The sequence below is a fragment of the Taudactylus pleione genome, unplaced genomic scaffold, assembly GCF_031769625.1.
Source record: "Taudactylus pleione unplaced genomic scaffold, aTauple2 ptg000535l, whole genome shotgun sequence".
Lineage (NCBI taxonomy): Eukaryota > Metazoa > Chordata > Amphibia > Anura > Myobatrachidae > Taudactylus > Taudactylus pleione.
Genome location: NW_028284937.1, coordinates 2,784,887 through 2,800,411, shown reverse-complemented (window position 1 = coordinate 2,800,411; position 15,525 = coordinate 2,784,887). Strand labels below are relative to the sequence as shown.

The 15,525-nt window shown below is 39.0% G+C and overlaps 1 protein-coding gene across 1 annotated transcript in view; it reads left to right on the top strand.

The window, feature by feature from the left end:
- The window catches only part of LOC148501050 (myosin-binding protein C, fast-type-like), a 159,364-nt gene that overhangs the window by 98,390 nt on the left and 45,449 nt on the right, over positions 1-15,525 (top strand). The window contains exons 13-26 of the mRNA XM_088450965.1: positions 277-401; positions 1,316-1,421; positions 1,758-1,924; positions 2,040-2,205; positions 4,579-4,685; positions 5,819-5,848; positions 7,469-7,608; positions 9,823-9,982; positions 10,097-10,201; positions 10,358-10,546; positions 12,317-12,451; positions 13,537-13,704; positions 14,326-14,414; positions 14,535-14,730. Of these exons, the coding sequence (XP_088307091.1) occupies positions 277-401; positions 1,316-1,421; positions 1,758-1,924; positions 2,040-2,205; positions 4,579-4,685; positions 5,819-5,848; positions 7,469-7,608; positions 9,823-9,982; positions 10,097-10,201; positions 10,358-10,546; positions 12,317-12,451; positions 13,537-13,704; positions 14,326-14,414; positions 14,535-14,730 (1,883 nt within the window). The remainder of the gene's footprint in view (positions 1-276; positions 402-1,315; positions 1,422-1,757; positions 1,925-2,039; positions 2,206-4,578; positions 4,686-5,818; positions 5,849-7,468; positions 7,609-9,822; positions 9,983-10,096; positions 10,202-10,357; positions 10,547-12,316; positions 12,452-13,536; positions 13,705-14,325; positions 14,415-14,534; positions 14,731-15,525) is intronic.

Below are 15,525 nucleotides of genomic sequence, written 5' to 3'. Positions count from 1 at the left end.
AAATTCTATTAAATGGTAAATTATGTTTTAAATATGTGGAAAATTTTATGTATTTTGCTGAACTTATTGTAACTTTTCACTACTCATTTTACCTTACCACCTACCCATTTGCCTTCTACTATACTATCTATATAAAAAAAAGTTTAAATATTAAAATATTAAGTAATATGAACATAAAATTATTTCTTTGCTGCAATGAATAGTGCATTCCTAGGCATGAGCCTACTTTGCCTTCATAATAAATATTGACAAAATAAACCATATTTGTCTCTACAGATACGTGTTTGAGAATGTTGGGCTGAAAAGGGTATTGACCATTAATAAATGCACCCTGGCAGATGATGCGAACTATGAGTGTGTTAGTGGTGATGAGAAATGTTACACAGAACTCTTTGTCAAAGGTGAATAAAACAATTGTATTTCATGCATTATTCCAGAGTGGAATAAAATAAATCAAATGTATTTCATGCATTATTCCAGAGTGGAATAAAATAAAACAATTGTATTTCATGCATTATTCCAGAGTGGAATAAAATAAAACAATTGTATGTCATGCATTATTTCAGAGTGGAATAAAATAAAACAATCGTATTTCATGCATTATTTCAGAGTGGAATTAAATAAAACAATTGTATTTCATGCATTATTCCAGAGTGGAATAAAATAAAACTATTGTATTTCATACATTATTCCAGAGTGGAATAAAATAAAACAATTGTATTTCATGCATTATTCCAGAGTGGAATAAAATAAAACAATTGTATGTCATGCATTATTCCAGAGTGGAATAAAATAAAACAATCGTATTTCATGCATTATTTCAGAGTGGAATTAAATAAAACAATTGTATTTCATGCATTATTCCAGAGTGGAATAAAATAAAACTATTGTATTTCATACATTATTCCAGAGTGGAATAAAATAGAACAATTGTATTTCATGCATTATTCCAGAGTGGAATAAAATAAAACAATTGTATTTCATGCATTATTCCAGAGTGGAATAAAATGGACCTCACTTTATGCAGATAAGGCACAATTCTAATCCAGACAAAACAAATACGAATGCTAATTATTCGAAAAGAACATATATTAAAAGTCCATTGCATTCTAAAGTGAATAGTCTTAGGGGGAGATGTATCAAGCCTTAGAGAGAGTGAAGAGAGATAAAGTACCAGCCAATCAGCTCCCAACTGTCATTTTTCAAACACAGCCTGTAACATGACAGAAGCTATATCCCTCTCCAAGGCTTGATACATCTCCCTTTCATTTATATAAATATGGATATAATATCTTTAAAAATATCTTCCATTCAGAACCTCCTGTTACAATTGTGCGACCACTTGATGATCAGCAAGTCTTTGTGGGAGATAAAATTGAAATGGAAGTGGAGGTATCAGAAGAAGGAGCTCAAGTCATGTGGTATGTCTTCCATTTTTTAATTCACCTTCCCATGACAACAAAAGCTTCCACTTAAACAGCACACATCCCCTGCTCAAAGGGAAGGCAGACATGTTTTTTTTACTGAAGTAATTTTGCTTCACTAGGAAGCAATGATGTCACCATAGTCCGCCATGTTGGGTGTGGAACAAAAATTCATAAGAATGGAACCTGCCACTGCATGAACCCTGGCTGGTCTAACAACCTACACTATCTGCCTGTTCTTTGAATATACCTTTATTTACAAAGGTCCTATATAAATAAGACCTTTAATCCTATGTAGTATGAATCTATCTCCTCCTTTTCTTGCTTTACAAGGATGAAAGATGGAGTGGAACTTACTCGCGAGGAAACATTCAAATATCGTTTCAAGAAAGATGGGAAAAAACACATTTTGATCATTAATGAATCCACTTTAGAAGATACTGGACGTTATAAAGTGATGACCAATGGTGGAAATTGTGAAGCTGACCTTATAGTGGAAGGTATAAGATATATGAGGCTTAGTTATACTTCAGTGACCTCCAGTGGTGTTATTATAATTGAAGACCTCTTAGAACCTCCTCCTATAGACTCATGGTATTCTCCTACTTCCTCCAGAGAAGCAGCTAGAAGTCTTACAGGGCATTGCTGACCTGACAGTCAAAGCCACAGAACAGGCCGTCTTTAAATGTGAGGTTTCTGATGAGAAGGTGACTGGGAAATGGTTTAAGAATGGAGTGGAGATCAGACCCAGCAAGCGCATCACCATGACACATAAGGGCAGGTAAGAGTAATTGTAGATATTATATTACACAGTTGTGGACACAACACAACAAAGGAATAGTCTGGTTGCTTGTGTACATCACATCGTTACTTATTGATGCTCCACAGGCCAGCACTTGTTATTTTGTACTCGCACGATGCCATTTTGTTTGGCCAAGCTGACTGACAAATGTACTATCACTGTGAGAGCAAGCCATCTCTACAAATAACCAAAGCCTGATTTTATTTTTTACTGGCAAGGTTAAACAATGACATGCACTGGTCCACCATCCACCATGAATATGTCATGTTCATTCAACATGCATATCCCTATGCTGGCAATGTGTCCTGGCTATTCAGAACCACTGGACAAGTGCCCTTTTCAAAAACCAGGTGTTTGGCAGCTCTGACAAATGGCCACAATACAGAATGTGTGGCCACCTTAAGATCCAGGTTACGTTGACAACATACAATATAAACAGATTTTCCCTCTTATGGCAAAGACTAACATGACTAATGCAGGCCATACATCTAAATGCCGATTCCCCATTCTGCCGATGCCAATCTGATCCAATGATCAGTAGACTCCGAGGGATAAATTTACTAAGAATCGTGTCTGGTCGAGATTGCCTGAGTATAGACTTGATTTGCATCGCTGAAACTCGTGTAATTTTTGCCTGTTGAAACTCTCAGATTTGCCTGAAATCGTGTTTTCCGATGTTGAATGTGATCGTGTTTATCCCCGAGTTTCCAGTGTCTGACCACAGCCAATCACTCCCGAACAAGCAGCCCGCACATATCAATGAGATACTGTACGTGCAGGTCTCTTTTTTGTGTTCAAAGTAATGAAAGGGTTAATGGGTTTCCCCCAAAAAAACATAACCAGCCCGGGGCTCCTGAGTCAGTCCTGGTTCTAAAAATATGGGGGGAGAAACGAATAGGGTTGCCCCGTATTTTATGAGCGAGCACTGGGCTCCCAGAGCCAGTCCTGGTTTTAAAAATAGTAAAATAAACACAGTACACACACCGTAGATAGTTAGTTTATTACATACTTAACACACTTACACATATTTACCTTTTATCAGACAGTAAGTACAGGCAGAAACATACACAGATCACATTGATCTGTGTGTGTTTCTGCCAAACTCGCAGCTCAGGAGTTAGTCTATTTAAAACTTCTATTTAAGACCGAGTTTGCTCAAATTACACCCGTGATTATAATCACGATTCTTGGTAAATTCCCGAGTTGTATTCCTTGCGATGAAAAGTACTTGCGAGTTTGGCCAATGGTGCATTGGTTCCTGATTGCATTCTCACCCGAGAGATTTTATTTCTAAATAGAGAAATCTCTCCCAAGTTTGCATTTAGTAAATTTCCGAGTTGGTGTAAATGGTTAAACCCCCCGAGACTGCAATTTTGACCAGACACAAATCTTAGTAAATTGTCGGGGGATCGCAAAAAAAAACATGTTAACAATCCTTGACTCACCGATTCTGACTATTTTTTGGTCGGGGATTCGAGATTGTCCAACATGTTGGATTTCCCTGATCCTCCGGCCCAACCCAGGTGTCGGCAGAATGGGAAATTGCCCCAATAATGGCTAGATGTATGGACCCTTTAATTCTGGTCAATGTTCTTCTAACAACATAGAAAAAATTAATGGATTGTTCTACTATTCTGCTGAAAGGGAAATCTTTGCTCTTCTAGAATTAAAATTCAAACAAGCTTATTAACTTGATTTATAAGAAGACTATAGTCAATGCAGCTGAGTGTTACTTAGATGTTCTATGACACTGGCGCAGATTGGTAAGAGTTTATCTACAGCTGCACCTAGCCAGTCTCCGAGGTTGTATGCATGCCTGAGCAGGCTTGTGCGTGCACAATGGAAATGAAACCTCAGATATGGACTTTCAGTTCCACTAATTAAAAAAAATAATTAATAGAGTACATAAACAGTATTTTACTTTTTTTTAAATGTAGATAACATTTTTCAACATGAATGCATTTTAAAATGATTTATTCAACGATCCTTTAAAAACATTTTTGTTTTCTGATAACATCCTTCTGGCCTATCTTTAAGGGATCAGGTATTGAGGTGGTACAACTAGCCAACCAGTGTTGTAATACTTGTTAAATAGGTCAATGAAACACCTTAGAACAGATGATGCAATAGCAAACCCGTACCACCAGCAACAGCAGTATGACTCTTCACCCTTTCCTAAATAGACACCTAAATGTGGGATGAAACGCATTTGAATGCTGTTTGAGTACACACAAATTGTCTGTCACTCATTAAATTTTAATTATAGCAAATTATTATTACAATATAAGGTATATTGATGGCATTTAAATTGTTTACCAGGTTATAAAATATTTAATAAGTTTACTGTTGCAGAATCCACAAGTTAGTGATTGATGATGTCAGACCAGAAGACGAAGCTGATTACACATTTATCCCAGATGGATTTGCTTTGACTCTTTCTGCCAAACTGAACTTCCTTGGTAAAGTAATTTACATCCTATAAACATAGAACATTTACATCCTATAAACATAAATGTATTTTGTAACTTAGCAAAAGGGTACTTACAGACGCGCCCAAAAAAACATTGGGCTTGAATACTTATGGGGGCATGGCTTTGCATGCAGGGGCATATCCACACTCCTTTGGGATTATGTGCATCCTGCCCACTGGAGGGGAAGTGGTCATGACAACTTGGATGCGCCGTTGCAGCTCCCTGACAGGATCGTGCCCACAGATAGGCATGAGACAGGTTACTTTGTACCTGCAGCCCCCATCCTGGGTACAAGACAAATTACCAATAAAGGCAACTCAACTTGAGAGGCAATATACTTTAACATTTAAAAGTGTCATTATAGTGTGTAGTTGGGATTATCTTGTCATTAGATATACAGTATTTTTCTTTTACGTTTTTATTTCTAACAAATACAAAAAAGAAAAATATTTGCTATCAGAATATCTAGCTGTATATTATTGATGTTGCACTAATGACAGAAAGCTGAACAACAAATGTTGGCTATTTCCCCGTCTAACTATCTAATGGACTTTACAATTATATATGCCACCAAAAGAAAGATGTACACATAAAGAAAATGTAAATGTATATATTATTAAAATAAAAAAAAATGCAGTATTTAGGTTGAAAAAGAAAATAGTTAATCCTGATGAAATGTAGAAACTGGCTTGGTGACTAAGGGGCATATTTATAATAAAAACTGTGGATATCCCTCTGCAAATATTAAGCATAGCCTGAATGTATGTTTTTAAACACAAAACCAGCCCCCATAGGTTTCTTAAGTTTACTGAGCACTGGAACACAAACACCATCTTTAAGTGCTGTTAGCCATTGTAGTCTATGGGCTACATTCCTCAAAATTTTCCAGGAGAGTGGGGGGATCCCTTCCCGGTACTGTCCGCGCGCACATGCGCAGTCTAATAAATGTACACGTAATCGCATTATTTCGACCAATTCCGGATAAATATGTCCCTAACCATTTATTTCCATTGTGCGAAAGTATTTAAAACATACAGAAAACTTTTCTCTCTATTGCACTTAAACCATGACATTCAGATAATAACCTGTAATAATTCTTTTTACTTTTCTTTTTTTGGCAGAGATCAAAGTTGAATATGTTCCACGCCAAGGTAAGGCTCTGCAAAAACAAAATGGCTACCTTATGTATTTTATATGGCACTTCTGTTAGCATGTACATTTGTTACGATCATTGAACAGTTTAATGGTTAATGAAAAGGGAGGAGTAATCTTTTTGGCATTTGTCTAGAGGTAATGATGTGGAGAAGACTCAAAAATAAAATTCTGAGCTTAAATTTTTGAGTTTGTTCCAATTGTAAAGCGCAGCAGAACTGCCAGCTTTAGCAATAGCTGTTACCCAACAATGGATTTGAGTCTCTCTCTGTCCAAACAGGAGGCAGATAATTAGTAGACACACTATCTAAAGTCAAAATGTCGACAGCATAATGTCGTCCAGAGACTGCCGTTGCTGTATCAATGTTACAGTATTGTAACCATGTCGGCATTATAATGTGTAACATGATGCATTACCATGACGGTTAAAGTTATAATGCCAACACTGTTACAATGCTGCAACATTGCTACTGTGTCTGCATTCTAGGGCCGACATTACGCTGTCAACATTTTGACTGTCAACAGCGTAAGTGTTGATATATCATATCAAACCCGTCAAAACCACTTTAGTACATTACCTTTTTAAAATACAATCTGTTCATTTTTTTCTTTCAAAATGCAGTAAAACCATTAGAATTTATATAGCACACAAGGGAAAAGAAACTACGGTAATACTAGTAAAGAGGACATATTCACATATGGTATTTATCTGTTACACTCCCGATTTACATTTCTGGAACAGGCTTTGAACAGTGGGCCTGATTCAGACCCGCTCGTGAGCGCTGAGCGCTCGCAAGCGGGTCGATGGTGCCCAAGTGCGCATGTGCACGACGGAGGCGCCTCCGTTGTGCTCATGCGCGAGACCCGAATAACGACGGCCAAGCCGTCGTTAAGGGTCTCGCACCAAAGGGGGCGTACTGTCGATGGTGATTGACAGCACGCCCCCTTTGGTGGGCTTGCCGGGGGCGTGGCTGCCCAGACGGAGGTGTTCCCATGGGAACGCCTACCGTCTGGGTCCGGCCCCACTGACAGTGGGAGTGGGAGTGTCAGTGGGAGTGCTTTTGGCTCTGATAGAGCCAAAAGCACTCCTGGGCTTGCGGCAGCGAGACCCTACCGCAGGGTCTCGTAACAAGCCCGATGGTCGCGATGGTCTTGACCATCGCGACCATCATTTTGGCCGCTCGCTATAGCTGTGGGTGGTCACCCACAGCTATGCGAGCGGCCAGGAGGCCGCTCCAAAAAGGAGCAGGGACGGCCCTGATTCAGAGCGAGCGCTCAGTCAGAGAATCCGGCTCTGAATCAGGGCCAGTGTTTATAAGAAGAGAATCTTACAGAAGGGTATTCAGTTCTCTTTAAATGGATATATTGTGTCAGAGTAATGTTACATATGTTGTGTAAAATAAAATTTAAATTTGAACTTTATACTGTAGAAAATAATACACAATGTTGAGTCTAGTTACAATTTTTAGTCCCCTCTCTTTCACTTTAATGGAAATAGTTATAGGGTTAGAACAGCAGTGATACAAACCCTTTAATCAGCAATAAAAATTAGACATGTTCAGATTGTGTCTAGGTATAAGCAATGGGAAGTACTAGACCTTTAATCTGCTTTTCTCTAGAACCACCCAAAATCCACCTTGATTGCTCTGGAGGTGAGCACATCAATACCATTATTGTTGTGGCTGGAAATAAGCTGCGATTTGATGTCCCAATAACTGGAGAACCTGCACCAGTTGTTACCTGGTACCAAGGAGATAAGGCAAGTAGCTATCAGTGGTCACCATTTATCCTGTGCTATGTATATCCAAGGAAGAACTGAGCAACAGTCCAGGAAAGGTGGCGATAAAGGTTTGGAAGGTGTTTTGCTTCTCTTTACCATTAGTTGCATGATGATATTTACTCATGTTTGAGGCGCTGTCAAGGAGGTTTGGGAGCAGCCATGTTTCACACTAACAAGCATGTAACTGTTAAGCACATTACATTACACTATATACTGTAGAAAAGAAGTGGATAATATGATTTAGCAATTAGACACTATTAAGGCCATCAAGACCATACTGAACTAAATGAACTGATTATACATAATTCAAGCTAACATGGTTTATATATAATAGTATATAATTATACATATTATCAATGTTTTGGTCAGTGCTTAGTGTTTTGGTGCAATAGAAGGTTCTCCACATGGTAAACTCAGAGGTTAAACACAAAAGTGCTTTTATTTTCTCACTTGACCCCTCTCTCAACCATTTTCTCCCAACTTCAGCCCTCGCGGATCACCCCTAACTGTGCATGTTTTCCAGATCACCTAGTTGGGGCACAGGTGATGTTGCTTATTTCACCTGTGATGCTGAGGAGATCTGTAAAACATGCCTTGATAGAGGTACTGGAGGAGTGGATTTAGGAAACACTGCTAGTGTGATACCCCATAGAAAAGGACTGGAACTGGCGTGTTCTAAGTCACACTGAGGATATTACACTAGATAGTGACCAGAGACTGCTTAGCACTTTCTTTAGTGACTGCACACAGGAACACAGAGTCACTGTTCAGCTGCGGAGCCCTCTCTCAGAATTCTCCTGTCTCCATATATCACTGATAATGAACAGATCACCTGTCTGTCTCCAACTTGTGCACACTTAAGGTGCGTACACACGGTGCGATATCTATGAACGATATGAATAATAATGATATCGTTCAACGATATATCGTTCATATCATTCATTTTTCTGCAGTGAACGACCGCATGAACGATAACGATATATATGATCGTCCATACATGCAGATCAGTCTGGACGATATCGTCAACTTTGCCTGTTCAGAGATGTGGCAGGATGACTTCACTGAAAGATATCTATCAAGTCGTTGGTGGTACAGATCGTTCCGTGTGTACCCAGCATTACACTGTCTCTAGCATTCCTCCTACAGGCCCCACAACAACCTTGACTCAGTTAAGGAACTACAATGAGTGCAGGTGGTGCAGCCACTATGTGGCCCAGAGGGGAGTTGGGCCTGTCAATTCAGGGTTACCTGTTGGTGCACCTGCATTTCCCAAAATGAAAATATCAGAACAGAGGGCTCTTCTGAGTGGTACATGCACAGTGGTCACATACATGATCCTGCCATGGATACTGAGAAGAGCAGGTGGTCCGGAAGCTAGAAAATCATTGCCAGGTCACTTTCTAAATTGAACTCATTGTTAGACCAATTCAGATGTACTTAGGCCCTCTCTGAGCCATCTTTTCTGACCTCTTGCTTCTTCCAGGACTCACAATGGCCTCATGCCCGCTCCTCTGATCAGCTCCTTGCTGGGTTTCTGTCTAGCAGATTCCAGTCGCTGGGGACAGACTTCTTGTCCATCTCCAATAGGCTTTTTCTGCTTTCCTACCTCGTGCAGGATTCACAGCTCCTACATAACTGCAGATAGGTGTGGTTCCACGATTATCAGTCCATTGGGGAGGATCTCAACTCCAGGGTTAGGAGAGGTGACAAACTAGTGCCACGTAAACTGCAACAATCACCATCTATAAATGCCTATCCTATAAGAGCTATGGTGCTCTTACATTGACATAGATTTAATTTGGTCGTTTTGGTCAGTCACAGGAATGTGGCATGTTCACTCTTATTATCTACATTTGTAACAGCCCGTATTTTGGTTTTGGATCTGGATTCATCTTCATGTTTAGGTTTTGCAAAAGTACCCTCCAGTGTTTTAGTTTTGGATCTGCTTTTTTTACTTTTTTATTTATAAAATGTTTTTAAAAACAACTAAAATCATGTAATTTTTGCAATCCAAAACAAGAAATTCGGATTTAAAATCCAAATTCCGAACCATGGGAAGATAAGAACTGTGACTCGGATCTTTCTGGATTCACAAAATTTGTGTGGAATCGGATTTCTGGAGAACCGAACAGCACATTTGTATTTTATATAGGGTGATTTATGTGATTTTATATTCTGTCTACCTTCTAACAGGAGTTCAAGGAAATGGAAGGACGAGTGCATATTGAGCTGAGAACCGAGTTAAGCAGCTTTGTAATTGAAGGAGCAGAGAGGGCTGATGAAGGTTCATACAATATTGTGGTGACAAATCCTGTTGGAGAGGACAAGGCCACACTGATCATCAAAGTTGTAGGTAAATTGAACATTATTAAGTTCTATTATCTCAATATTTTTTTTCAGGATGGATTGTCTTAAACCATATACCAGTTGCCATGTCCAGATATAATTTTTTTTCTTTTTCTTTAAGATGTGCCTGACCCTCCAGAGAATGTCCGTATCACCAGTGTTGGTGAGGACTGGGCTAGCGTTGTTTGGGAGCCCCCTAAATATGATGGAGGAAAGGAGGTGACAGGTGAGCTACATGTACTTAATAGTGCACAAAATTATTTTGTTATTTGTTTTATTCACTGAAGAACTCAGACGTAATTTACTGTTTCCAATAAATATATTGCTATCGAACAAATGAGCTGACGATTTGTATTAATTTTGCTGTTTGTATTTTGTTTAGGGTACCTCATAGAAAGGAAAAAGAAAGGGAGCCAGAGGTGGATGAAGATGAACTTTGAACTCTACACCGACACTTCGTATCAGTCAGTAAAAATGATTGAAGGCATCCTGTACGAAATCCGAGTCTTTGCTGTCAATGCCATCGGCATATCGCAACAGGCTAATACTTCCAAACCATTCATGCCCATTGGTGAGCACCAGTGCCAGCTCTTGCAATACATGCTGTGTAACCAAATAATATTCACAGAAAAGAAGTAAGACGGTACTAAATTAATCCCATACTCTCCAGTGTACCAGCCCTATTGGTAAAACAAAAGCACAGTTGTTGTCAGTGCATATCCTTCTATTACAAATGAGTGTGCTCTCAGCAACATTAAAATATAAGGGGTCATTCCATACTTTGGTCAAAACATTTAAGCTCACAACCCAATCTCAAGTTTGCAAGTCCTTGCACTTACCATCTACAGTATGCTTCAAAGAACACTGACAGGGGCAAATTTCTAGAGGGGGTTTCTAAATGAGATATAATATATAACACTATAGATGGTCTAAAGCAGTAGTTCCCAAACTCGGTCCTCAAGGCACCCTAACAGTCCAGATTTTTAAGATATCTATGCTTGATAACAAGTGGCTTAATAAGTATCTCTGTAAATTTGATTTAACCATCTGTCCATAAAGCCTGGACTGTTGGGGGGCCTTGAGGACCAAGTTTGGGAACCACTGGTCTACAGTATAGGCTGCAGGGCAACAACTGCAGAAAAAACAAGGGTGATGAGTGAATAGGTGCGCAAACATGAAAGCAGCAGGTATAGTGGTGACTATAGAAAGGTCCGTCACACCTTCACCAATAAAATGGAACACAAACAGACTAGAAACCACCTAACCAGTGTTAATAATACATTACAATGAGGGACTTCTAATAATCCTTCCAAGCCGTCACATCACAACATTTGGTAATCTCTTGAGATAATTCTCTCGTAGACCTTTGGTATATACCTTGGGATCTACGAGGGAATTATCTCAAAAGATTACCAAATGTTGTGATGTGACGTCTTGGAAGGATTATGAGAAGTCCCCCATTGTAATGTATCTTTAGCGCTGGTTAGGTAGTTTCTAGTCTCTTTATGTTCCATTTTGTAGGGAAACAAGTATACATAATTAACTTTCCATTTTAAAAATATTTATCTCACATAAATAAAATAAGTGTTCAGGAAAATGTTAAACACTCCACAATAAATTTACATCCATAATATAACTAGTAGGAAACAACTGAGCTTTCTAAGCACACATTCTCCCACCTCATATTAAGGCACCTGTCTCTTCGTGCTGGCAGCTGCTCTCTGATCTCTCTGATCACTTAGCTGATTGAGCGCTTAGATCCACACACACAGCTGACTTGGTAGGAACAGCTGCTGCCACTGGGCATGTGCAACAGCTCCGTTCAGTTCCTTATATTGGCCGGGGATCTGAAACCTCTTCCCCTCCTTGCATTTGCCTATGACTGAAATGCAGTTAAATAACTCAGGAGTCTGAAATATAACAATATGCTGGTGTTAAACTCATCTAATAGAAACTTTAATCGACTGACTGGACAACAGAAGGCAATATCTGGGAAAACAATAGAAAATAAAGAAGCCTGTTCTCCAAGGTACAAGCTGCATACATGTTCTGTATAAAATATAAAACAAAGTTGTCCTTACTATTTTAGGTTTGTATATAGCTTAAAAAATTAAAGTAGCATTTGTTCATATTTCGACCAAAACATTTAAGTTCACAACTCCACATCACGGGTCTTCATTTTGCGGGTGCTTACTGTACATTTACTTTTATGCTGCAGACAGCACTAAAATGCGGTTAAGAATTCTATACAAATATAGATGTTTGAAGATTTACCAGTGTTAAGTGCTGACAACTGAGCCCAGACCTGATGTGAGCGAGAGTAATCAGATGTCTTTTGCAGCGCCTACTAGTGAGCCTCTGCACCTGACCGTAGAGGACGTCACAGATACCACCTGCACCCTGAAGTGGAGACCGCCAGACCGTATCGGAGCTGGAGGAATTGACGGTTACCTGATCGAATACCGCAAAGAGGGATGTAAGTCTCTGTCATGTTTATGTAATGTAAACAGTGAGGACTGCACACAGAATTAAGTAGATAGTCGATCATATTTATGAGGGGAATTTTTTTTTTTGTATCAATATTCTATTAAAGTTGCGTCCATAAATCATTTTGCATGGACAATCTGAATTACCTGCTTATTTATTGTACCCATTGCCTACACAAATGGAGCAGCCATTAGTGAGCTGAATCAATATAATTGAGAACACAACTTGTCAATTAATTAAGGACCCAGTTCATAGATAGATGCAGTGCTGATATTTACGCACTTGAGCGATGTTTTGCTACTACAAATGCGCACTTAACGCAGATTTATACTACCCGCAGTAAATGGATACTTCCGGCACTTAAAATATATTTTCTGGTTAACAGTGGACAATAATGAATAGGTCCAGACTCCAGACATTAAGGGGCATATGTATCAAAGCCTGATGTGAGATAAAATTGTGAGATATATATCACCAACCAATCAGCTTCTAACTTACATTTTGCAGGCTGTGTTTAAGAAATGATAGTTTGGAGCTGATTGGTTGGTGATATATATTTCACAATTTTATCTCACATCAAGCTTTGATACATATACCCCTTAACCCGGGAGCTAAAGCCGTGCAGTAAATTGAATCTGCGCCATGATTTTTCTAATTCACAGAATACATTGGGTGCGCACTGCCTTGGTTATGCACCTGTGAGCCTAGATGGCGCACCCAGAACACTTGTAGATGTATTACTTTTGCTTCCGTAATATTTCATATACAGTATATTATAAACAGCTACTTCCTAACGTCTTATTTATAATGTCTCTGTAACATTGTTTGATTACTATTACTTTTCTTTCTTCTCTTAATGACGGCATTTATGGGGAATAACGCTGACATTTTTTTTTACCCAGTAAGATGAACCCTAGACAGTAAGCAAGAAGTTTAACTTAGTATAGATTATTTACACCTTTGAAAAATAGAAGCCGTTATGCTACTTCCTGGCACAGGAGTTAGTGCAACTGCAGGCAGATCAGATAAAGTACACTAGAGTCCAACCTGCATTCTCTATATGTATTTTAACAGCAACAGACTGGATCGTGGCCAACCAAGAGCTGGTAGAAAGATGCGGATACACTGTTAGAGATCTTCCTACAGGAGAGAAGATTGAATTCCGTGTGCGCACTGTGAATATTGCAGGAATGAGTGAGCCAGCTTTCCTGGCCCAGCCTGTCACCATACGGGAGATTGTCCGTAAGTCCCAAGAAATTCATAAAACCTCATTTGTCATCCTCATTATTTAAAGTGTGCTAACCAGTTCACCCAATTTCTTTTTAAAGGGTTTTGGAACATGATCTCCAAAAACAGGCGATTATTTTATTTTATGTTCTTGGGTCATGATACAATTTTTAAGGTGCATTTATACACAATGGACACTGTGGTACAGTATTTTTGTCACGGCAGCCAGTGGGAGGAGTTTGGCAGCGTGATATATGTCCCTCCCTATACACACTACAATCTGATTGTGCACCAGTCCAGCCAAAAACCTATAACTACTCAGGTGTTCTACTAAGCAACTAGATCATGCTACATACTGTATCTGCACTCCTCCGCTGCTGGATTGAGCAATTACTCCACAGACAAGGCGATAGGAACATTGGGCCATTGTTCAATTCATTTATACCTGTCAATTAAGTCTGGACCATTTTAATCAGATTTTGGATTTCGTTTGGATATAACGAATGAATGAAAGAATCAACCAAAATATTTTTTTGTGATCCATTTTATACATTTAAAACTCTTTTCAACAGCGTTTTTTTTTTTTTTATTACACCTCCCCATTTTTATTTCATTTACATGTTTTCCATTTTATAGAACAACCAAAGATCCGTTTACCACGACACCTCCGGCAGACATATATTAAAAAAGTCGGAGAGCAAGTTAATTTGGTTATTCCCTTCCAGGTAAGGTGTCCAGGGGATAAAGTGATGAAATAATATCGATGAGCAATGTTTTCTACGTTTGTATTCAAATATTTGAATATAATAATGGTTTCATCATTTCTGCCATGACACAATGTACAGGGAAAACCGAGACCAAAGGTTACGTGGACAAAAGAGGGCCAGCCTTTGGACGCCAAGCAAGTCAGTGTCAGAACTAGTGATGTGGACACCATCCTGTTCATCCGATCCGCTGAACGGGGTCACTCGGGAAAATATGGTCTTTCTGTGCAGATTGAAAATATGGAGGATGCTGCAATAATAAACATCAGGATTGTGGGTAGGTAACTTGGAACCCAAGAGGAAAATTAGTAGGTTTATTGAAAGCATCTGGAAACATGAGATACTAATATAGGAGTCAAAGTTTGACTGTGCAATCTGCAGCCATAGACGTTAATAGTATCTGTTATTACATACAGTGGTAGTACCCAGCAAAGTGGGTTTTGGTTCACAGACCTGGCATGCTATTGGATTACAATTTGCTGCTACAAAGCACAGATTTAGCTGATTGGCAATTAACATATCCACTCCTTAAAACATATCCTATGGGAGGACTGCAGAGTGTAATTACACTAGCAGGTAATGTTGGGGGGACATGATGTTCTGCTGGAGCAGGAAAATCACCTAATATACAATTTAATAAGAAGGATTCAATGAAATCCCGGTGCTCTCTATTAAACGTCAATATGCCCGTGTTCAAAGTTGAGCAGTGTCAAATAGAGATATATGGAAGCCCATATATTTAATATACCCTAATTCAGATTGAATCCTTGAATCTCAATGACTTTTGCCCACTTGGTACTAGCAAATCATCAGTGCAGCATGACTTGCATCTGCTGGCTTGCTGTGTAAACAGAACTGCAACATTTTGTCAATGGTTAATGAACATGATAACAAATTAATTGCACAGTTTAGGAAGCTGTCACACTTGCATGGTTGAAAGGATTACGGGAGTTTAAGGCGTCCATTCATTTATTGCAATTAACATTTGGACACAAACCATTAAGCTAACTTAACTCTAGAAATAAAGACAATGACAACCACTGCATTGGTTTAAAGATCAAAGTTATTTATC